Here is a 25,384-nt window from a genome sequence, read left to right as displayed (position 1 = left end):
ATGTAAACCTCAAATCTGTGCCACTAGTTACTACATACTTTTAAATGTGAAGCTTAAAACCCAGCTCTGAGATCTTCTGGGGACTTTTCTTTCCTGCAATCCCAACCCCCAGCTCTGAAACAGAACTTAAATGCACATACATGGTTATCCACTACATTCTGCTTTATATCCATACGACATTTGAGGACTTTTTTTTCCTGCAACCTCCCCCAGCATCAAAACAGATCTCAGAGGCGTCATATGCATATACTTGCAATGTTACCTTATGGACCCTTTACCCAACCCAACTTGTAAAGTTTGCAGTACATTGCATGTTCATAACTCCTACAAGTTTGGAGTAGACATTTTTGTTCTCACTATTCCTCTAGCTATAAAACATGTTGTGTTCTGTCCTCTGCTGCTGTTTGATAGCATGGACTGGGTTACTGCTGCTGCTGCCATCCCCGCATCTCTTCTCCCTCCTCTGGAGCTGCCAGAGAGAGAAGAGGCTGTGTGAAAGGAGATAGGACACTACTTCTGCTGCAGCCTGAGTAAGCCCTGTCCACCACCCAGGAAGACAGAGAGGAAGAGAAAACTGAGCTGCTGTGGAATCTGTGAGGGCCAGAGCTTGCTGGGAGGAACTATGACTTGTAGGGAATGTAGTCCCAGGGTCACAGGACCTGGATCTCCTGCTGGTGGCACTATGCTCCACAGAGTGGAAGGTTGTAGCTCTGGTGAACACCAGCAGGTTGCTGGCTGCTGGGAAGGTATTTAGGACCCCCCCATTAGTCCTCCTCTGACTCCTGCCAACCCGCTCATAGATTTGTCACAGCTGTTCGCAAACACTTGCGATTTCATCCTAGGCAATCTGCAGATCCTCATTGCTGCTGACCCTAATCACAATTTTTTTTTTTGCAATCTCTCCACTTCCTGTCACAGGTAGCCAAGAACAGCTGTGGCACAAAACCCGTCCAAAGCAATTCCAGGCTGACAGGATCTGCGGCTGTCTGCGTGTATCTAGTGGTTACTGACAGATGATTGGTGGATGCAGATAACTTGTGTCCGATCAGTTGCCTCGTTTGCTGGATGTGCAGCTACATGTGAATGGCAGTGGCGGCTCCTGTCACAGGGGGTTACAAACAGCCGCGGAGGAGAAACCCGTAAAAAGCTGACAGCTTCACAAATTCCATCCCGGATCAATCATCTGTCCCTAAAGCCTCTTTAACACTGGGCGTACTGCAGCATACACATGAGCGAGGACCATTTTTACATCCGTGTGAGTCCCAGAACCCAAAGTTTGTACATTTGGGGCTGTATACCTTCACAGATGTCAAACTAGGGGCAGCAGCTGCGTCTGTGCAGCTGCTGCATTCTACATGCATTGACTTCAATGGGACCCCTGGCACGGGGATGCACTTTACACCTGTAAACATGGCCCTCGTATGGCGAAAACGCTGTAGCACACCCCATGTGAACGAGGCCTAACTGTAGAATGTGCCGATACACACAAGCTGTGATGATCAGCCATGACTCCCGTCTGCTTGTAAACAGGTGTTTACAGTGTGGTACAAAATGTAAGTGTTCTTTAATTTTGTAGAAGTTTGTGCTAGAGTCTCTATACAAAAACAGGATAAGACAGCGCTCAGAAGTGATAAAAATTGCATAAATTACCTAAAATAGTGTATACACAAATAATCTTTAACATAAATATAAAGTCACAGTGCACAGTGCAAAATATCGCAAAAACGTGATAGTGCAAAAGGACTCTATAAAAGTCTCTAAATAATATACCAGTAACAGTCTTTATATGCAAATGCAAATGCAAATGTAATGTCACCAACAAAAAAACAAAACAAAAAACATCCGGTGACTAGAGTGCTCTGCAATCAAAAAAAGGTGACTTTCTTTTGTTCACAACTTATGCATATGATGGAAGCAATCCTTGTGTGCAAAAATGCAAATGCAGTGCAAACAAACAAAAAGTAGTCCAGTGACTCTTAAAGTGCTCAGTGCTGTGAAGAAAGTGCTTCTTAGGCGAGGTAGGAAGAGGGAAAGAAAATCCACCACCAGGTGTTCCACACACTTACCAGATGACCCCTTGGGGTCTAGCTTTGGTAAGTAGTATACTGTATACAGGGTTCCAATAGGATGGAATGCCGCCCCAGCTCTATCTACCTAGAGGGACTGGTAGATTCTTCCTCCAATGCCTTTCGCTCAAACACCAACACCACACCGGTTTGGTCATCCTACGTGTGACGTCATCAGGGATCCCTGATGACGTCACACGTAGGCTGATGAAACCGGTCGGGTCCGCGCATTACGCTAACGTCACTTCCGGTTCCTTGGAACGCAGCCGGAACGCAAACCGGCGGGTGATGCTGTTTAGCTGTTCCTTTGAAATCCTGATGTAAGTGGCTCCTTTCTTCTTGATTAAACTGAACATACGTACTATACCATGAAGTACCTTCTCTTTTTTATGATCGGTCTGTGTGGTGTTTGAGCGAAAGGCATTGGAGGAGGAATCTACCAGTCCCTCTAGGTGGATAGAGCTTGGGCGGCATTCCATCCTATTGGAACCCTGTATACAGTGTACCACTTAACAAAGCTAGACCCCAAGGGGTCATCTGGTAAGTGTGTGGAACACCTGTTGGTGGATTTTCTTTCCCTCTTCCTACCTTGCCTAAGAAGCACTTTCTTCACAGCACTGAGCACTTTAAAAGTCACTGGACTACTTTTTGTTTGTTTGCACTGCATTTGCATTTTTGCACACAAGGATTGCTTTCAGCATATGCATAAGTTGTGAACAAAAGGAAGTCACCTTTTTTTGATTGCAAAGCACTCTAGTCACCGGATGTTTTTTGTTTTGTTTTTTGTTGGTGACATTACATTTGCATATAAAGACTGTTACTGATACAGTATATTATTTCGAGACTTTTATAGAGTCCTTGTGCACTATCGCGTTTTTGCGATATTTTGCACTGTGCACTGTCACTTTATATTTATGCTAAAGATTATTTGTGTATACACTATTTTAGATAATTTATGTAATTTTTATCACTTCTGAGCGCTGTCTTATCCTGTTTTTGTATTTTACACCAACACATGTTGTTTTTAGACTAGCAGCTCAGAAACACATGTATTAAGTATATTTAATTCACCTGGGCGCGGTCACGTGACCTTCCTCTTTGAGTCACTAGGTTTATCTTGTGTCTCTATGCAAACTCATGTTTTTCAAATGCTGTGTGTGTATCATGCTTTTGGTTAGCAGGTTGCCCACCATGGGAAAGGGTTAACGGTGTCTAGACTCTTTCCCGGGCTTTCTGAGTTCTGCCTCCTGCTGTAAGCCTCATGAATACAAGGGGAGGGTTCAGGGATCTGTCTATCGTCCACATGGGATTTGAGAGGAAGAACTGCTACACCAAGAAGGCCTGCTGGAGCAAGTGTCTCTTTCTTTTTGGTCATCCTGCTGGGCTTCTCCCTAGAATAGGAACCCACTATTACTGGATTTGAGCTAAATGGACTTTTCAAAGCAGGCGGGTCTTCTGTCACAAAGGCAGAGAGAGATCAGGAGTTTCAGCTAAGCTGAAACCCCGATCTCTCTGTGCTTGTCACAGAGCCCTTCCCCCACACAGTCAGTAAGCACTTTAGGCATACATTAACCCCTTTGATCACCCCCAGTGTTAACCCCCTCCCTGTAGTGTCATTTATACAGTAGCAGTGCATAATAATATTTAGCACTGATTACTGTATTAATGTCACTGGTCTCCAAAAAGTGTCAAAAATGTCAGTTAGGGGGTCCGATCTGTCCGCCGCAATGTCGCAGTCCAGTTAAAAATCTCTGATCGCCGCCATTACTAATAAAAACAAAAAAAAAAATAATAAAAAGTCCAAAAATCTATCCCGTAGTTTGTAAACGCTATAACTTTTGCGCAAACCAATTAAAATACGCTTTTTTGGATTTTGTTTTAGCAAAAATATGTAGCAGAATACAAATTGGCCTATACTGAAAAAAAATTTGATTTTTGAAATTTTTTTATTGGGAATGTTTTATAGCAGAAAGTAAAAAATATTGTATTTTTTTCAGAATTGTCGGTCTTTATGTGTTTATAGCGCAAAATTTAAAAACCGCAGAGGTGATCAAATACCACCAAAAGAAAGGTCTATTTGTGGGAAAAAAAGGACATCAATTGTATTTGGGTACAATGTCGCACGACCGCGCAATTTTCCGTTAAAATAACACAGTGCCGAATCGCAAAAAATGGCCTGGTCATTAAGGGGGTAAAACCTTCCGGGGCTGAAGTGGTTAAAATAGCTAAATAGCAAAAAATGGCTGGGTCATGAAGGGGGGTAAAACCTTCTGGAGCTGAGGTGGTTATGGAATGCACTGCTGCAAGTCTTCAGTAAAGTTACTGTTAACCGTTTAATTTCTGGTCTACAGTTATTTAAAGGGGTGAATGCAGGAAGTATCATGAACCAGGCTTGTATAACAAGGGGATGAAGAGGAGATACAAGAGAGCCACCACTGAAAGGGTAATGTTGAAGAGGAGTTGGCAGGAGATGCGGCTATATTGCCTTTGTTATGAGTAACCAGGGAAGTGGTGTGAAGGCGACAGCAGCCAGCCAGTGGAAGGTCGGTACCTGGCATGGGAGATGGTCACCCTGGTAGTGAGGGGGTTGGTGAGCTTGACCCCCTCCCTAGTGATCTGTACCCCATACTTTTCGCAGCGTGAGGACCCTGGGACCTAGGCTGGAGGTACAGAAGTAAGAGACAGTGAGGAAGGGATCCAAGTAAGGTGTTAAGGCTTGTGAGCAACAGAGGTCTGCTCTGAGAAAAATAGCAGGAACTCACATGTGTGGAGTAAGGTGACAAGTATGGCTGTGCTGGTGAGTGGGACCTTGCGGTGTCCCCTTGGAATTGTATTCGTGAGGGGAAGGTGTACAGTGACATGGGGAAGGTGCCTCACTGTGAAGTATTAACTAACAAGTGAAACTGTGCAAGGCGAACGGCTCGCTTCTGAGTTGGAGTGTTGCCTACAGGGCCGGTGCTTCCACTAAGCAAACTAGGCAGCCGCCTAGGGCGCATTGCCACCTAGGGGCGCAGCCACGAGTCAGCACTCACGCTCCGTCATGAATGATCCTTGTGAGCTGAGGAAAGGGGCAGCAGTTGGGGGGAGGAAGAAGGGACAGAGGAAGATGCCAGGTGTCTGGGGCAGTGGCAGAACTACCAGGTCCTGGCTTTCCACCATTGTTGGGGGAGCCCCAAGGGGCAGGAAAGGAGCCTACCGGAGTGCTAGCTGCATAATGATCCTCTTCGTCTGGAGCTGAGCGGCCTAATCCCTGGGCGGGAAGTGACTCTCTGCACTAAGCTGGTGGGCAGCCGTTCATTTCCCTGGGTCAGTATTAAGCAGGGAGTGGAGGAGAGCTGAACCTGAGCCGGAGCTCGGCACTGGAGGGCGGCACCTTTACTGGAGCAGAAGCGACGAGGCAACGGACTGACTGCTGCTTCTCCCTCCACCAGGAGCCGGTTGGAGCTGTGGTGAGCACTGTGGTCCAGGAGAGGAGCATCCTGGGAGAAGGAATCAGCAGGATCACAGTGAGGGAGGGCAGGGCCGGCCTTAGGTGTTCAGGCGCCCTGTGCGAGCTAATCCTGCGCGCGTGACCCCCCCCCGCACATTTTCTTGCACTTTTTTGCACTTTATTTGACTTTTCTTTTTTATGATCACTAATAACTTATCCCCCCTTACATTAGAGACCCCTCACAGAGCCCCCCTTACATCAAATACCCCTTTTCATTAGAGAGCCCCCCCTTACATCAAAGACCCCCTTACATTAGAGACCCCCACAGAGCCCCCCCCTTACATCAGAGACTCCCCACACAGAGCCCCCCTTACATCAGAAACCCCCACACAGAGCTCCCCTTACATCAGAGACCCCCCCCCCCACATAGAGCCCCTGTAACATCAGAGACCCCCACACTGAACCTCCAGGCCATGATCACCGCTTACCTCCCGCTGTGCGGCCTGATCATCTGCGAGCTGTGATCACTGCACGGCTCCCTTGTTGCCCATGGCGCCCTGTGCGGCCGCACAGCTCGCACACCCCAAAGGCCGGCCCTGAGGGAGGGCAGAGTGCAGGCCACTCTCTTCATACCGCCCAGTGAGTGTCCCCAGAACAGGGAATCAGGGTCCCCTGGGTGTGACATGGAGCATCCCTGGTGTGAAAGAGAATTGCGGTCACCAGGTGTGCCATGGGGAATCTGAGTGACCAGGTGTGACATGGGGGAGAGGGGGGGCCACAAGTGTAACAGGGGTTTGGGGTCACCAGGTGAGGAATTGGAAACCCTGGGTGTGCCATGGGGGATGGAGGTCCCCAGGTGTGACATGGAGGAACATCAGGGACCCCAGGTGTGACATGGAGGAACATCAGGGTCCCCAGGTGTGACATGGAGGAACAGCAGGCTCCCCAGGTGTGACATGGAGGAACATCAGGGACCCCTGATGTGACATAGAGGAACATTGGGATCACTGGGTATGACAGCATTACATGGAGGAACCATCAGATCAGGGTCACTGGATATGACATAGAGCAGTTTTTAACCCCTTCCCTTTTTATTTTTATTTTTTGGGGGGGGGGTACAAGTAGCTGATCTTGCCTAGGGCGTAAAACAGTCTAGCACCGGCCCTGGTTGCCTAATGACACGGCCCTGTGTTCCCAAGGCATAAGCGAGCATTTTTATGTGGCCCCAACACATTGGGTGATTAGCCCCGTCCACGTGCCAGTCATTGCTTTTGTACAGGTTGCAGCTGTTCACAACCACCTTATGATTCCACTTTCTGCAATCTGCAAATTCTCGCCACCCCCGACCCTTAACGCAAGTGTGAATGAGGCCTTTTTTTTTTAGCAATCCCCCACCTTTTGAGAACTGGTGACTCACTCCCTTTAATAACTGCTAGGGCAAGGAAGGGAAGGCTGACAGGAGCCGTGGAAGTCTGCATGTATCCTGCATTTAACGTTCCTGAAGGCAGGCAGCTTGTGTCCAGGAGGGATCATCTGCCCCTAACTGCTGGATGTGCACGCCAACCAAGGCGGCGACTCCTGTCACAGGGGGTCGTGAACAGCTGTGGCTCAGAAACCCGTACAAAGCAACACCAATCTCACAGGGTCGGTGGCTGTCCGCAGATATAAGCACATCTAGAGGGTCACAAATCAAATCCTGGATTGATCATCCATAAGGCCTAATTCACACTGGGTACACTACAAGGTATGCCTGGATGAGGGCCCTGTTTACAGGTGTTCTATGCATCTCCGTGCATGTGGGGGATGTGCACATGAATGGCGGCGGCTCCTGTCACAGGTGGCTGTAAACAGCTATGGCCCAGAAACCCGTACAAAGCAATACCAGGCTGACAAAATCAACGGCTTTCCCCAGATATCAAGCGGCCTCATGTCCCTAAGGCCTCATTCACTACAGCGTACGCCCGAGAGTGGGCCGTATTTACAGGTATTTGGTGCATCCCCATGCAGGTGGGGATGTGCACATGAATGGTGGCGGCGGCTCCTGTCTCGGGTGGTTGTAAACAGCTACGGCCCAGAAACCTGTACAAAGCAACACCAGGCTGACAGGATCCACAGCTGTCCATAAGGCCTCATTCATTACAGTGTACGCCCATATGAGGTTCATGTTTACAGGTGTTCTGTGCATCCCCGTGCAGGTGGGGGATGTGCACACAAAGGGTGGGGTGGCTCCTGTCACAGTTGGTTGTAAACAGTTATGGCCCACTAATCCGTACAAAGCAACACCAGGCTGACAGGATCTATGGCTGTCCGCAGATATCCAGTGGCCTCATATCCCTAAGGCCTCATTCACTACAGCATTTCTCGTGGTGGTGACCCTCCTTGTGGACCTTTATCTCTTGACTTCCTAGGGCAAGGAGGGGAATAAAAAAAAAGAAAAACTTTGTGCCTCATTACAAAAAATATAAACTTTGACATCTGTGTGGGTAAGGGTGAAAGCGAGAAAGGGGTCAGGGAACGTCGCTTTTATAACCACCTCCGAAGCTACGGACCTGTTTTGGAAATCCTTGGTGTGCTGGTGACATACTTCTCACTTTAAACGTTCTCGTTTCGAGAAATGGTGACCCCCATTTCCCCCATAGACCTTCGTCTCATGACTTCCTAGGGCAAAGAGGGGAAATAAAAATAAGTGAAGAAAACTTTGTAGTGGACTACAAAAAATATAAACTTTGACATCCATGTGAGTATGGGTCCACGAACATGCATCTTTTGAGAAGATCAAGTACAATATTCCCAAGGCACACGTTCCTTAAACTGTCTGGAGGTATAGACAGGTGCTGTGGCAACCACGAGGTTATGAAGCGAGAATGTTCAAAGCAAGAAAAGGGGTCTCGGAACTTCACTATTATAACCACCGCCAAAGCTGTGGACCTGTTTTGGAAATCCTTGGTGTGCTGGTGACATACTTCTCACTTTGAACATTCTCATTTCGAGAAGTAGTGACCCTTGTAGACCTCCTCTCATGACTTCCTAGGGCAAGGAGGGGAATTAAAAAAAGAAAAAACTGAAGGTATAGACGGGTGCTGTATCGACTACGTGGTTTGGAAGCGAGAATGTTCAAAGCGAGAAAGGGATCCCGGAACTCCGCTATTATAACCACCACTTAAAGCTTTGGACCTGTTTTGGAAATCCTTGGTATGCTGGTGTGGTGATGGACTTCTCATTTTGAACATTCTCGTTTCAAGAAGTAGTGTCCCTCATAGACCTTTGTCTCATGACTTCCTGAGGCAAGGTGGGGAATTAGGCCGGGTTCACACATATGCGAATTGGATGGGGGTTTTTCCCCATCCAATTTGCATGACAGCAGAGTGTGAACAGCTCTCAATGTAGCCAGATCACACAGCTCCGGGGTGGCTGTGGTCCACATTTAAAAAAAGTCCTGTGCGTCTTTGGTTCCGATTCCGTGAGTAGTCAGGCAAAAAATCAGATCTGATTCGCACCTGAACCTGTGAACAGAGATGAACCTGACCCCTTGCTGTGAACCACAGCTGCAACATATGTGAACCAGAAGTGGTGAACCCCCCCCCCCCATGGTTTGGAAGCGAGAATATTTATAGTGAGAAAGGGGTCCCGGAACTTTGCTTTTATAACCACCGCCGAAGCTGCAAACCTGTTTTGGAATTCCTTACTTCTCACTTTGAACATTCTTGTATCGAGAAGTGGTGACCCCCTTGTAGACCTTTATCTCATGATTTCCTAGGGCAAGGAGGAGAATTTAAAAAAAACTACTGGAGGTATAGACAGGTGCTGTAGCGACCACGTTTGTTTGGAAGCGAGAATATTCAAAGCGAGAAAGGGGTCCCGGAACTTCGCTATTATAACCACCGCCGAAGCTTCTAACCTGTTTTGGAAATCCTTACTTCTCACTTTGAACAGGTGACCCCCCTCGTAGACCTTCATCTATTATAGCCACAGCTAAAGCCACAGACCTGTTTTGGAATTCCTTGGTGTGCTGGTGACGTACTTCTCACTTTGAACATTCTTGTTTCGAGAAGTGGTGACCCCCCTCGTAGAGTCATCTCATGACTTCCTAAGGCAAGGAGGGGATAAAAAAATAGAAAAATGGAGGTATAGACAGGTGCTGTAGCGACCACGTGGTTTGGAAGCGAGAACATTCAAAGTGAGAATGGGGTCCCGGAACTTCGCTATTATAACCACCGCAGGAAGCTTCTGACCTGTTCTGGAATTCCTTACTTCTCACTTTAAACAGGTGACACCCCTCATAGACCTTTATCTATTATAACCACCGCCAAAGCCGTGGACCTGTTTTGGAATTCCTTGGTATGCTGGTGGTGCACTTCTCACTTTGAACATTGTTTCGAGAAATGGTGACCCCCTCGTAGACCTTCAGCCGTGGACCTGATTTGGAATTCCTTGGTGTGCTGGTGATGTACTTCTCACTTTGAACATTGTTTCGAGAAGTGGTGACCCCCCCTTGTAGATCTCATGACTTCCTAGGGCAAGGAAGGGGAAGAAAAAAACGAAAAAAACTTTGTAGTACACTACAAATAATATAAACTGCTTGTGAAAAAAAATCACAGCTGCCGTGGACCTGTTTTGGGATTCCTTGGTGTGCTGGTGATGTACTTCTCACTTTGAACATTCTCACTTTGAACATTGTTTCGAGAAGTGGTGACCCCCTCGTAGACCTTCAGCTCATGATTTCCTAGGACGAGAGGAAAAAAAACTAACAAAAAAAACCAAAAAACTAGGAGGTACAGGCAGGTGCTGTAGCGACCACATAGTTTGGAAGAGAGAATATTTAAAGCGAGAAAGGGGTCCCGGAACTTCGCTATTATAACCACCGCCGAAGCTTCCGACCTGTTCTGGAATTCCTTATTTCTCACTTTGAACAGGTGACCCCCCCCTCGTAGACCTTCATCTATTATAACCACCGCCAAAGCCGTGGACCTGATTTGGAATTCCTTGGTGTGCTGGTGATGTACTTCTCACTTTGAACATTCTCACTTTGAACATTGTTTCGAGAAGTGGTGACCCCCTCATAGACCTTCAGCTCATGACTTCCTAGGGCAAGGAGGAGAAAAAAACCCAAAAAACTAGAGGTACAGACAGGTGCTGTAGCGACCACGTGGTTTGGAAGCGAGAATATTTAAAGCAAGAAAGGTGTCCCAGAACGTCGCTACTATAACCACCGCCGAAGCTTCGAACCTGTTCTGGAATTCCTTACTTCTCACTTTGAACAGGTGACCCCCTCGTAGACCTTCATCTACCCCCCTCGTAGACCTTCATTCCACCGGATGCTAATGCTAAGCTAGCTATGGAGGAACTGCATGTAGCTATCAGCAAACAGCAGTCTGCACATCCCGAAGGAGCCATCATTGTTGCTGGAGATTTCAACCACTCCAACCTGAAATCTGTTCTACCAAAATTTCACCGCAATGTCTCCTGCTCTACCAGAGGGAACAAAACACTGGACCAGGTGTACACAAACATACCTGGGGCATACACAGCCATTACCCTCCCCCACTTGGGTAAGTCTGATCATCTCTCTTTGTTCATGCTACCCAAATACACACCATTGATCAAACGTGTGAAACCAACTCTGCGGACAGTAAAGGTATGGCCAGAGGGGGCCATTTCTTCTCTACAACAACAGTTTCAGGATACTGACTGGAACATGTTTGCCTCACAGGCCACACTGAACTCTCCCACAGACATGGACACTTACACATCATCTGTTTTGGACCATATTAACATGTGTATTGACAATGTCACTACCGTCAAACACGTGAAATGGTTTCCCAACCAGAAGCTGTGGATGAACTCTGAAGTCCGTCTCCTGTTGAAAGCAAGAGATGCTGCCTTTAAATCTGGCAGTGCAGAGGACTATAACAGAGCCAGGTCCAACCTGAAAAGGGGCATCAGGAAAGCAAAGCTCACATTCAAACTACACATAGAAGAGCACTTCCACAACTCTGACCCCAGACGCATGTGGAAAGGCATCCAGTCAATCACAGACTACAAACCTACAGCTCAACCAATCAGCAGTGCCTTCCAACCGAACTAACTTAATCACTTTTTTGCTCGTTTTGACCAGTGCACAGGACATTTTACACCAACCACGGACTCTGCTACTGTTTACAGCTCACTTTCACTCTCAACAACGGACGTCTATTCAGTGTTTAGCAGAGTGGATGCACGTAAGGCAGCTGGCCCGGATGGCATACCGGGACGTGTTCTCAGAGCATGCGCTGGACAACTGGCACAGGTTTTTACTGACATTTTCAACTTGTCACTGGCCCAAGCCACAGTATCAACATGCCTGAAGACCACTACTATCATACCAATGCCCAAGCACTCAGCTGCTGAATACCTGAATGACTTTCGCCCCCAGTTGCACTCACCCCCATTGCTATGAAATGCTTTGAGAAGCTGGTCCTGAATCACCTGACTGCGGGTCTACCACCTTCACTGGACCCACACCAGTATGCCTATCGCCCTGAACTGGGTATCTGCACCCCCATTTGCAGATGGATTCTGGACTTTCTCACCAACAGACCTCAATCTGTTAGGTTGGGAAACCAGGTATCCTCAACCCTCATTCTGAACACTGGCATACCACAGGGCTGTGTTCTGAGCCCACTGCTCTACTCCCTGTTCACCCACGATTGTGCTCCTCTGTATAAATCCAACATCTTTATCAAGTATGCAGATGACACCACCGAGGTCGGCCAGATCGAAAACAATGACGAATCGGCCTACAGGGAAGAGATTCGTAATCTGGCAGTATGGTGTGCCACCAACAACCTGACTCTCAATGCCACAAAGACCAAAGAGCTTATTGTGGACTTCCGGAAATCCAACAGCGGGAGACATCTACCAGTCAACATCAATGGAACCGAGGTAGAGCGAGTCTCCAGCTTTAAGTTCCTGGGAGTTCACATCTCTGAGGATCTGTCCTGGCAGCAGAACACGTCAGCTCTGGTAAAAAAAGCACAACAACGCCTGTACTTCTTGAGATGTCTCAAGAAATCTCATCTGTCCCCGGGGATTTTAACGAGCTTCTACCGCTGCATCATTGAGAGCATCCTGACCAACTCCATCACTGTATGGTACGGAGGCTCCACTGTGTGTGAACGTAAAGCATTGCAAAGGGTGGTCAAAACCGCTCAACGCATCACTGGCACTCAACTACCTGCCATTGAGCACCTTCACCACAGTAGATGTCTGCGCAGAGCTCACAACATCATCAAGGACCCTTCGCATCCCAGTCATAAACTGTTTAACCTCCTTCCATCACGAAGGAGATACAGAAACTTGCGCACCAGAACCAGCAGGTTCAGGGACAGCTTTTTTCCATCCACCATCATACTACTGAACTCAACACTACACTGTTAATCCCTACAAAACAAACACAAACAAAAGACTGTATATAACCTCTGTACTATACGTGTACATACTACATAGTATATCTTTTTTCACTCCTCAGTACATCTGCACTATTTATATTTGTATGTATCTTTATCATTATGGTACATTCTGCCCAACATTTCACACTCATCTGTGTATATAATGTATGTGTATGTATATATATATATATATGTATATGTATATATATATATATATGTGTGTATGTATGTGTGTATATATGTATGTATATGATGTATATATATTTTTTAATTTGTAAATATGCTAGATGGTTATCTGCACTCTTGCACGACTGCTACATTTTGCATTTCTGGTAGATGCTAAACGGCATTTCGTTGCTGTGTACCTGTACTATGCAATGACAATAAAGTTGTATCTATCTATCTATATATCTATTACAGAGATCCTCAAACTACGGCCCTCCAGCTGTTGAGGAACTACACATCCCAGGAGGCATTGTAATACTCTGAGATTCACAGACATGACTAGTCATGATGGGAATTGTAGTTCCTGAACAACTGGAGGGCCATAATTTGAAGACCCCTGATCTATTATAACCACCGCCAAAGCCGTGGACCTGATTTGGAATTCCTTGGTGTGCTGGTGATGTACTTCTCACTTTGAACGTTGTTTCCAGAAGTGGTGACCCCCCTCGTAGACCTTCATCTCATGACTTCCTAGGGCAAGGAGGGTAATTAAAAAAAAAACTGGAGGAATAGACAGGTGCTTAAGTGACCACATGGTTTTGAAGCAAGAATATTCAAAGCGAGAAAGGGGTCCCGGAACTTCGCTATTATAACCACCGCCGAAGCTGTAAACCTATTCTGGAATTCCTTATTTCTCTCTTTGAAGAGGTGACCCCCCTCGTAGACCTTCATCATCTATTATAACCACCGCCAAAGCCGTGGACGTGTTTTGGAATTCCTTGGTGTGCTGGTGATGTACTTCTCACTTTGAACATTGTTTCGAGAAGTGGTGACCCCCTCGTAGACCTTCAGCTCGTGACTTCATAGGGCAAAGTGGGGAAAAAAAATAAAAACAAGAGCTACAGGCAGGTGCTGTAGCGACCACGTGGTTTGGAAGAGAGAATATTCAAAGCGAGAAAGGGGTCCCGGAACTTCGCTGCTATAACCACCGCCGAAGCTTCGGACCTGTTTTGGAAATCCTTGGTGTGCTAGTGACGTACTTCTCACTTTGAACATTCTTGTTTCGAGAAGTGGTGACCCCCCTCGTAGACCTTCATCTCATGACTTCCTAGGGCAAGGAGGGGAATTAAAAAAAAAAAACTGGAGGTTTAGACAGGTGCTTTAGCGACCACGTGGTTTGGAAGCGAGAATATTCAAAGCGAGAAAGTGGCCACAGAACTTGGCTATTATAACCACCACGAAGCTTCGGACCTGTTTTGGAATTCCTTACTTCTCACTTTGAATATTCTTGTTTCGAGACCTTCTTCCCATGACTTCCCAGGACAAGGAGAGAATTAAAAATATAAAAAACTAGAGGGACAGACAGGTGCTGTAGCGACCACGTGGTTTGGAAGCGAGAATATTCAAAGCAAAAAAGGGGTCCCGGAATGTTGCTATTGTAACCACCGCCGAAGCTTTGTACCTGTTTTGGAATTCCTTACTTCTCACTTTGAATATTCTTTTTTCGAGACCTTCATCCCATGACTTCCCAGGGCAAGGAGAGAATTAAAAATATAAAAAACTGGAGGTATAGACAGGTGCTTTAGCGAACACGTTGTTTGGAAGCGAGAATATTCAAAGCGAGAAAGGAGTCCTGCAACTTCGCTATTATAACCACCGCCGAAGCTTCGGACCTGTTTTGGAAATCCTTGGTGTGCTAGTGACGTACTTCTCACTTTGAACATTCTCGTTTCGAGGAGTAGTGACCCTCGTAGATCTCCTCTCATTACTTCCTAGAGCAAGGAGAGGAATTAAAAAAAAAAAACTGGAAGTATAGACAGGTGCTGTAGCGAGGTGTGATGGTGATGTACTTCTCACTTTGAACATTGTTTCGAGAAGGGATGACCCCCTCGTAGACCTTCAGCTCATGACTTCCTAGGGCAAGGAGGGGAACTTCGCTATTATAACCACCGCCGAAGCTTCGGACCTGTTTTGGAAATCCTTACTTCTCACTTTGAACATTCTTGTTTCGAGAAGTGGTGACCCCCTCGTAGACCTTCATCTCATGACTTCCAAGGGCAAGGAGGGGAATTAAAAAGAAAAAAAAAAACAGGAGGTATAGACAGGTACTGTAGCGACCACGTGGTTTGAACGCCATAATATTCAAAGCAAGAAAAGGGGTCCCAGAATGTCGCTATTATAACCACCGCCTAAGCTTTGGACCTGTTTTTGAAATCCTTACTTCTCACTTTGAACAGGTGCCCCCCCCCCCCCCTCGTAGACCTTCATCTATTATAACCACCGCCAAAGCTGTGGACCTGATTTGGAATTCCTTGGTGTGATGGTGATGTACTTCTCACTTTGAACATTGTTTCGAGAAGGGATGACCCCCTCGTAGACCTTCAGCTCATGACTTCCTAGGGCAAGTAGGGGAAAATAAACTAGAGGTACAGACAGGTGCTGTAACGACCACGTGGTGTGGAAGAGAGAATGTTCAAAGCGAGAAAGTGGTCACGGAACTTCGCTATTATAACCACCACCGAAGCTTGTGTCGTACTTCTCACTTTGAACATTCTTGTTTCGAGAAGTGGTGACCCTCCTCGTAGACCTTCATCTCATGACTTCCCAGGGCAAGGAGAGAATTAAAAATATAAAAAACATGAGGTATAGACAGGTGCTGTAGTGACCACGTGGTTTGGAAGAGAGAATATTTAAAGCGAGAAAGGGATCCCGGAACTGCCGAAGCTTCGGACCTGTTTTGGAAATCCTTGGTGTGCTAGTGACGTACTTCTCACTTTGAACATTCTCACTTTGAACATTGTTTCGAGAAGTGGTGACCCCCCTCGTAGACCTTCATCTCATGACTTCCCAGGGCAAGGAGAGAATTAAAAATATAAAAAACATGAGGTACAGACAGGTGCTGTAGTGACCACGTGGTTTGGAAGAGAGAATATTTAAAGCGAGAAAGGGGTCCCGGAACTGCCAAAGCTTCGGACCTGTTTTGGAAATCCTTGGTGTGCTAGTGACGTACTTCTCACTTTGAACATTCTCGTTTCGAAAAGTGGTGACCCCCCTCGTAGACCTTCATCTCATGACTTCCTAGGGCAAGGATGGGGAATGAAAAAAAAAAAAAGGAAAAAACTTTGTAGTGCACTACAAAAAATATAAACTGCTTGCGAAAAAAAAATCACAGCTGCCTACAAATTCTTTTTCTTTTACATATTCATATCTCTCGCTTTTTTTTTTTTTTGCATTTTTCTCCCCCCCCCCTCTCCTTCTTCTCTCTCTCTCTCGTCTGCCTCGGCTCGGCCGTACATTTCAATGTGTCTAGCCACATATTGACACAAACAGCCCCACCCACCTATTCTATGCCTGGTCACATATCATATCTCTCCACATATATTTTTGTAGAATTGTGCCAGCTGCCCCCAGCCATTTTGTGCGGTTCTTTCCACACACAGAGAGAGAGGGAGAGGGAGAGAGAGAGAGAAGGAAGGAGGCAGCAGCCGCCGCCGCTGTGTATAATAGAAATGGTCTTAATAAAAGGGGGAGTAGCTGCTGTGTGATTCAGGTGGGGGAGGGATGAGGAAGGTTTATAAATATCTCACACAGCCTCATTTTATTATTTTTTTTTTAACTTTACATATAATAATTGAAGGGGCGGCCATCTTGGTTCCCTGTCAACTTTTCCTATTTGATCTGAATAAAAATAAATCCCTCTCTTCTTTTTTTTTTTTTTTAAATACCATTTTTAATACTGCTCTTTTTTAACCCCTTCACCTCCTCTCAACTTTTTTTGGGGAAGAGAGGGGGGTGGGGATTCTTTTTTTTTATTATTATTTATGTTTTTTTCAGACAAAGGAAAGCAGATTTTTTTTGTTCACATCTTTTTTTGACACACTTCGTTTTTCTGAGGTAAAGTCACCCCTAAATCGGCGGGAAAAGGGGGTTTATTGACGTTTTTGATTGATTTCGTGAGGTAAAAAATTGGCGGGCTTTTCTGTGGTGAGGTGAAAGTGGTCGGATGAGGGCTCCCCCGGGGCGCCCTGAGGGGATTCTCGGCGGGTGAAAAAAGTTTTTATTCGCTTTTTTTTTTTTTTGTTTGGCGGCGATGGCGTCCTCCTCTTCCCCGCTGAGGGACGACGAGGAAGAGGAGGAAGAAGAAGAAGAGGAGATGGCCGTGTCCGAAGAGGGGGACGGCGAGAAAGAGGAGGAGGAAGAAGAAGAGGACGAGGAGGATGAAGAAGAAGGCGGCAGGGAAGGCGACGAGGAAGAAATAGAAGAAGAGGGGGAGGAGGAAGAAGGCGACGAAGGCGCTCCGGGGCGCCATAGCCCCAGCCTCCTCTTCCCGCCGGAGGCCTCGGGGGAGCCGGGGAGTGAGGAAACCGACGACGCGCCGGCAGCTGCCGCAGGTAAACAGGCGAGGAGGGGGAGGGGAAAGGGGGGGACAGACAGTGTACAGTGCGGGGGCGGCTTCAACTCCCCCCCCCCCAACCTCACACCTTCCTCACTGCACATTAACCGATGGACGGGCTCACTGTCTGTGAGGGGAGGGGGTGAGGGGACACGAGCCGTGTGTCCCCCTATTGTGCGACTTGATGACGGCAGACCCCCCTGTGTCCACCTCATCCCCCCCTCCCTTCTGTCAGGGTGGTGCGGTCTGTCCCCTCACCTTTATAGAGCGGGTGACCGCTGACAGGACCGTTCCCGCCATTTCCACCACACAGAGGGAGAGCTGAGGGGACTGTGTGTGTGGAGGAGGCTGAGGGGGCCTGAGGTGGGCACAGACGTACACTTCATGAATATGTCCGGATAGGCGTAACGCACAAAGACGTTCACCAAAGATCTGCCCTTATATATGTCCCATTGTATAGGTGTAAGTTCCTATAAATACGTCCGATCGTATCACACATAGAAGAACATTTTACGAAAGATCTTCCCGTAAACCTGTCCGATCGTATAGGTGTATCACACATAGATGAACATTTTACGAAAGATCTTCTCGTAAACATGTCTGATCGTTTAGGTGTAACATGCAAAGATCCTCCTGTAAACCTTTTCCGATCGTATAGGTGTATCACACATAGAGGAACATTTTACGAAAGATCTTCCCATAAACATGTCCGATCCTTTAGGCGTAACAGGGAAAGATCCTCCTGTAAACCTGTCCGATCGTATAGGTGTATCACACATAGATGAACATTTTACGAAAGATCTTCTCGTAAACATGTCTGATCGTTTAGGTGTAACATGCAAAGATCCTCCTGTAAACCTTTTCCGATCGTATAGGTGTATCACACATTGAGGAACATTTTACGAAAGATCTTCCCGTAAACATGTCCGATCGTATAGGTGTATTACACATAGATGAACATTTTACCAAGGATCTTCCCGTAAAGATGTCCGATAATATAGGTGTATCACACATAGAGGAACATTTTACGAAAGATCTTCTCGTAAACATGTCCGATCCTTTAGGCGTAACAGGGAAAGATCCTCCTGTAAACCTGTCCGATCGTATAGGTGTATCACACATTGAGGAACATTTTATGAAAGATCTTCCCGTAAACCTGTCCGATCGTATAGGTGTATCACACATAGATGAACATTTTACGAAAGATCTTCTCGTAAACATGTCTGATCGTTTAGGTGTAACATGCAAAGATCCTCCTGTAAACCTTTTCCGATCGTATAGGTGTATCACACATAGAGGAACATTTTACGAAAGATCTTCCCATAAACATGTCCGATCCTTTAGGCGTAACAGGGAAAGATCCTCCTGTAAACCTGTCCGATCGTATAGGTGTATCACACATAGATGAACATTTTACGAAAGATCTTCTCGTAAACATGTCTGATCGTTTAGGTGTAACATGCAAAGATCCTCCTGTAAACCTTTTCCGATCGTATAGGTGTATCACACATTGAGGAACATTTTACGAAAGATCTTCCCGTAAACATGTCCAATCGTATAGGTGTATTACACATAGATGAACATTTTACCAAGGATCTTCACGTAAAGATGTCCGATAATATAGGTGTATCACACATAGAGGAACATTTTACGAAAGATCTTCTCGTAAACATGTCCGATCCTTTAGGCGTAACAGGGAAAGATCCTCCTGTAAACCTGTCCGATCGTATAGGTGTATCACACATTGAGGAACATTTTACGAAAGATCTTCCCGTAAACATGTCCGATCGTATAGGTGTATTACACATAGATGAACATTTTACCAAGGATCTTCCCGTAAAGATGTCCGATAATATAGGTGTATCACACATAGAGGAACATTTTATGAAAGATCTTCCTGTAAACCTGTCCGATCGTTTAGGCGTAACATGCAAAGATCCTGTAAACCTGTCCAATCGTATAGGTGTATTACACATAGAACATTTTATGAAAGATCTTCCCATAAACATGTTCGATCGTATAGGTGTATCACACATAGATGAACATTTTACCAAGGATCTTCCCGTAAAGATGTCCGATCATATAGGTGTATCACACATAGAGGAACATTTTACGAAAGATCTTCCTGTAAACATGTCTGATCGTATAGGTGTATCACATATAGGTGAACATTTTACCAAGGATATTCCCGTAAACATGTCCGATCGTTTAGGCGTAACATGCAAAGATCCTGTAAACCTGTCCAATCGTTTAGGTGTATCACGCATAAAAGAACATTTTAGGAAAGATCTTACTGTAAAAATGTCAGATCGTATAGGTGTAACATGCAAAGATCCTCCTGTAAACCTGTCGGATCGTATAGGTGTATCATACATAGATTAATGTTTTACGAAAGATCTTCCTGTAAATATGTGCGATCATTTAGGCGAAACATGCAAAGATGTAGGTGTTATCGAAAGATCCTCATAGATTAATATTTTACGAAGAATCTTCCCATAAATATGTTCAGTTGTTTAGGCCTAACATGCAAAGATGTAGGTTTTTCAAAAGATCTTCCCGTAAACTTGTCCAATCGTATAGGTGTATCACACATAGATGAACATTTTACCAAGGATCTTCCCGTAAAGATGTCCGATCATATAGGTGTATCACACATAGAGGAACATTTTACGAAAGATCTTCCTGTAAACATGTCCGATCATATAGGTGTATCACATATAGGTGAACATTTTACCAAGAATATGCCCGTAAACATGTCAGATTGTTTAGGCGTAACATGCAAAGATCCTGTAAACCTGTCCAATCGTTTAGGTGTATCACACATAGATGAACATTTTACGAAAGATCTTACTGTAAAAATGTCAGATCGTATAGGCGTAACATGCAAAGATCTTGTAAACCTGTCTTATCGTGTAGGTGTTTTACACATAGATGAACATTTTAAGAAAGATCTTCCTGTAAATATGTGCGATCATTTAGAAGAAACATGCAAAGATGTAGGTGTTACTGAAAGATCCTCATAGGTTAATATTTTACGAAGAATCTTCCCATAAATATGTTCAGTTGTTTAGGCCTAACATGCAAAGATGTAGGTTTTTCGAAAGATCTTCCCGCAAACTTGTCCGATCGTATAGGTGTATCACACATAGATGAACATTTTAAGAAAGATATTCCTGTAAACATGTCAGATCGTTTAGGCGTAACATGCAAAGGTCCTGTAAACCTGTCGGATCGTATAGGTGTATCATACATAGATTAATGTTTTACAAAAGATCTTCCTGTAAATATGTGCGATCATTTAGGCGAAACATGCAAAGATGTAGGTGTTATCGAAAGATCCTCATAGATTAATATTTTACGAAGAATCTTCCCATAAATATGTCTGATCGTGTAGGCATAACATGCAAAGATCTAGGTTTTTCGAAAGATCTTCCCATAAACTTGTCAGATCGTATAGGTTTATCACACATAGAAGAACATTTTACCAAGGATATTCCCGTAAACATATCAGATCGTTTAGGTGTAACATGCAAAGATCCTGTAAATCTGTCGCATCGTATAGGTGTATCACACATGGATGAACATTTTAGGAAAGATCTTACTGTAAATATGTGCGATCATTTAGGCGTAACATGCAAAGATGTAGGTGTTATCGAAAGATCCTCATAGATTAATATTTTACGAAGAATCTTCCCATAAATATGTCTGATCCTGTAGGCATAACATGCAAAGATGTAGGTTTTTCAAAAGATCTTCCCATAAACCTGTCGGATCGTATAGGTGTATCACACATAGATGAACATTTTAGGAAAGATCTTCCTGTAAATATGTCCGATTGTTTAGGTGTAACATGCAAAGACCTCCTGTAAACATGTCCGATCATATAGGTGTATCACACATAGATGAACATTTTACGGAAGATCTTCCCGCAAACCTGTCCGATCGTATAGGTGTATCACACACAGATTAATGTTTTACGAAAGATCTTCCTGTAAATATGTGCGATCCTTTAGGCGTAACATGCAAACATGTAGGTGTTATCGAAAGATCCTCATAGATAAATATTTTATGGAGAATCTTCCCATAAATATGTCTGATCCTGTAGGCATAACATGCAAAGATGTAGGTTTTTCGAAAGATCTTCCCATAAACCTGTCGGATCATATAGGTGTTTCATACATAGATGAACATTTTACGAAAGATCTTCCCATAAACCTGTTCGGATCGTATAGGTGTATCACACATAGATGAACATTTTAAGAAAGATCTTCCTGTAAAAATGTCTGATCGTTTAGGCCTAACATGCAAAGATCCTCCTGTAAACTTGTCCGATCATATAGGTGTATCACACATAGATGAACATTTTACGGAAGATCTTCCCGTAAACATGTCCGATCGTTTAGGTGTATCACACATAGAGGAACATTTTACGAAAGATCTTCCCGTAAACCTGTCCGATTGTATAGGTGTATCACACATAGATGAACATTTTAAGAAAGATCTTCCTGTAAGAATGTCCGAACGTTTAGGCATAATATGCAAAGATCCTCCTGTAAACCTGTCCGATCGTATAGGTGTATCACACATAGATGAACATTTTACGGAAGATCCTCCCGTAAACATGTCTGATCGTATAGGTGTATCACACATAGAGGAACATTTTACGAAAGATCTTCCCGTAAGAATGTCCTAACGTTTAGGCATAACATGCAAAGATCCTCCTGTAAACATGTCCGATTGTATAGGTGTATCACACATAGATGAACATTTTACGGAAGATCTTCCTGTAAAAATGTCCGATCGTTTACGTGTAACACTCAAAGATCCTCCTGTAAACCTCTCCGATCGTATAGGTGTATCACACATAGATGAACATTTTACGTAAGATCTTCCGGTAAAGATGTCTGATTCTATAGGTGTATCACACATAGAGCAACATTTTACGAAAGATATTCCCGAAAACATCCAATCGTATAGGTGTATCAAACATAGATGAACATTTTAGGAAAGATCTTCCTGTAAAAATGTCTGATCGTATAGGTGTAACATGCAAGGATCCACCTGTAAACCTGTTCAATCGTTTAGGTGTATCACACATAGATGAACATTTTACAAAAGATCTTTCTGTAAATATGTGCGATCATTTAGGCATAACATGCAAAGATGTAGGTGTTATCAAAAGATCCTCATAGATTAATATTTTACGAAAAATCTTCCCATAAATATGTCCAATTGTTTAGGCATAATATGCAAAGATGTAGGTATTTCTAAATATCTTCCTGTAAACCTGTCCGATCGTATAGGCCATGGGTGTCCAACCTTTTGGCTTCTCTTCTGGGCCACACTGAGTGTAGAGAAATTTTCTCGGGCCGCATATAAAATATATACTATAGTTAAGGAGGATAAGTAATAAAATGCCGCCGTGCCCTTCCCGCACGGCCACAACACCCGCACTAATTTAACACAACTAGAGGATGATCAAATTAAATGGAATCAATATACGGAGGTTTACTTCTTCTGAGAGATATTAAAGGAACACTCTAACCACCATGGCCACTTCAGTGATTTGAAGTGGTCATGGTGGTAGGAGTTAGAAACACTGCACATGCTCACACATCCCCCCCCCCCCCTCCCCTCCGAGGCAGCCTCTGCCCGTTAGTTAGTTGGAAGCAACTTTGGCCATGCCCCCGACCCGGCTTCCTTCCTCCCCAGCAAAAAAAAAATTGTCAGGGGGCAGTGGGCCGCATTGCCTGGGGTTCCGGGCCGCATGTGGCCCCCAGGCCGCAGGTTGGACATGCCTGGTATAGGCGTTTCACACATGGAGGACTATTTTACAAAAGACCTTCCCGTAAATATGTCCGATCAGTTAGGGGAACTGCACAAATATAATTTTTTTTAAAAATAAAAGATCTTTTTCATAATTATGTCCAATCAGTTAGGTAGAACGTACAAAGATGTACAGTTCACGAAAAGATCTTCCTATAAATATGACCAATGGTTTAGGGGAAATGCACAAAGATGGACATCTTATGAAAGAACTTACCATAAATGTGTCCAATTCATTAGGTTTAATGTACAAAGGCATTCAGTTCACAAAAGATCTTCCCATGAATACGTCTGATTGACTAGCAGTGATGCACACAGACATACACGGTTCACAAAAGATCTTCCCGTAAATATTTCCGATCGTATAGGTTTAATGTCCTATAAATATGTCCAATCGTATAGGTTTATCACACATGGATGAACTTTTTACGAAAGATCTTCCTGTAAATATGTCCAATCGTTTATGCGTAACATGCAAAGATGTAGGTTTTTCGAAAGATTCCCCTGTGAAAATGTCTGATCGTATAGGCATATTAAACATAAATTAATATTTTACGAACGATCTGCCCGTAAATATGTCCGATCGTTTAGGCGTAACATGCAAAGATTCTCCCGTAAACATGTCAGATCGTATAGTTGTATCACACAGAAATAAACGTTTTACGAAAGATCTTCCCATAAATATTTCAGATCATTTAGGCATAACATGCAAAGATGTACGCTTTATCGAAAGATCTTCCCATAAACCTGTCCGAACGTATAGGTGTATCACACATAGATGAACATTTTACAAAAGATCTTCCCATAAATATGTCCGACCGTTTAGTTGTGACGCACAAAGACGTACACAGTTCACAAAATATCATCCCGGAAATATGTCCAATCGTTTAGGGGTAACATGCAAAGATGTAGGTTTTTCTAAAGATCCTCCCGTAAACATGTTTGGTTAGGGGAAACGGTCAAAGATCAACTTTTTTTTACGAAAGATCTTTTTATAAATATGTCTGATCGACGTTAAGTTTAAGTGTCCATTCACACTGGTACGACTTGTCAGGTGACTTGGTCAGCCTGACAAGTCGTGCACCATCGCTCCCACTGTGTAGTACAGGAGCCGTTCTAATAGGAGTGACACAAGTCGCTCGGACTTAGAAAAAGGGTCCTGTACTACTTGGGGGCGACCTGGAGGCGACTTGCATTGACTTCCATTATGTGAAGTCCGTGCAAGTTGCGCCGAAGTCGCGCTGCACACGACTTCACAGGTCGCCCCCCTAAGTCGGAGCGACCTAATGTGAACTTGGTCTAACACACAAAGACGTACAATTCATGAAAAGATCTTCCAATAAACACAACTGATTGGTCGGGTCAAAGATGTATGTTTTACGAGAGATCCTTCCATAAATATGTACGATCACACAAAGATGTACATTTTATGAAAAGTTTGGCTGGAAATATGACCAATTATGAAGCTATAATTTACAAAGATGTAGAGTTCACAAAAGATCTTCCCATAAATATGTCTGATTAGGCACGATGCTCATTAAAGATCGACGTTTTACAAAAGATCTTCCCAAACGGTTTCATGTAATGCACACTTTTATGTGCGAAGGATCGAGCGATGTCTAGGCCTTGGGTTGTCTCCTGAAAAAAGAGGGGAAATCTTCCAATGGGGACGACCCAAGTTATTTTGACCTGGGAGTCCCCAAGGAATTCCCTCAATTTCCAGGGATTTCCTCTCACTTCCTGTTTGGCTATTGGACTGCAATCGGACACAAATGGCAAAACAATTGACAGGGGTTATAACCCTCCCTTACTCTATCCAAAATGAAAAGAAAAAAAAAAGTTTTGCCTATAGTTCTACTTTAAAATGTATTTCCTGTATGTGTATATATACACCTCACCTTTATAGAGCGGATGACAGCTTACAGGACGTTCCCGCCATCTTCACCAGAGAGAGTGGTCAGGGAGTTCGGAGGGGACTGTGTGTACAGGAGGATGTGGGGGCCCTCAGGTTGTGCTGTGGTGGTCGCAGATGTACAATTCAAGAAAGATCTTCTCATAAATATGTCTAATTGTGTAG

The 25,384-nt window shown here is 44.6% G+C and overlaps 1 protein-coding gene across 2 annotated transcripts in view; it reads left to right on the top strand.

Annotated features, from left to right (window-relative positions):
* The first annotated feature begins 16,961 nt into the window (after positions 1–16,961).
* The window catches only part of CHD3 (chromodomain helicase DNA binding protein 3), a 407,921-nt gene continuing 399,498 nt past the window's right edge, over positions 16,962–25,384 (top strand). For both annotated transcript variants that reach the window (XM_082254656.1, XM_082254655.1), the window contains exon 1: positions 16,962–17,479. In XM_082254656.1, the coding sequence (XP_082110782.1) occupies positions 17,179–17,479 (301 nt within the window). In that variant the 5' untranslated portion in view covers positions 16,962–17,178. The remainder of the gene's footprint in view (positions 17,480–25,384) is intronic.

This window comes from Pelophylax lessonae (genome assembly GCF_965119305.1).
Source record: "Pelophylax lessonae genome assembly, chromosome: 4".
Taxonomy (NCBI): Eukaryota; Metazoa; Chordata; class Amphibia; order Anura; family Ranidae; genus Pelophylax; species Pelophylax lessonae.
The sequence above is the reverse complement of the archived record's forward strand: the minus strand, read 5'-3'. Positions and strand labels throughout refer to the sequence as shown.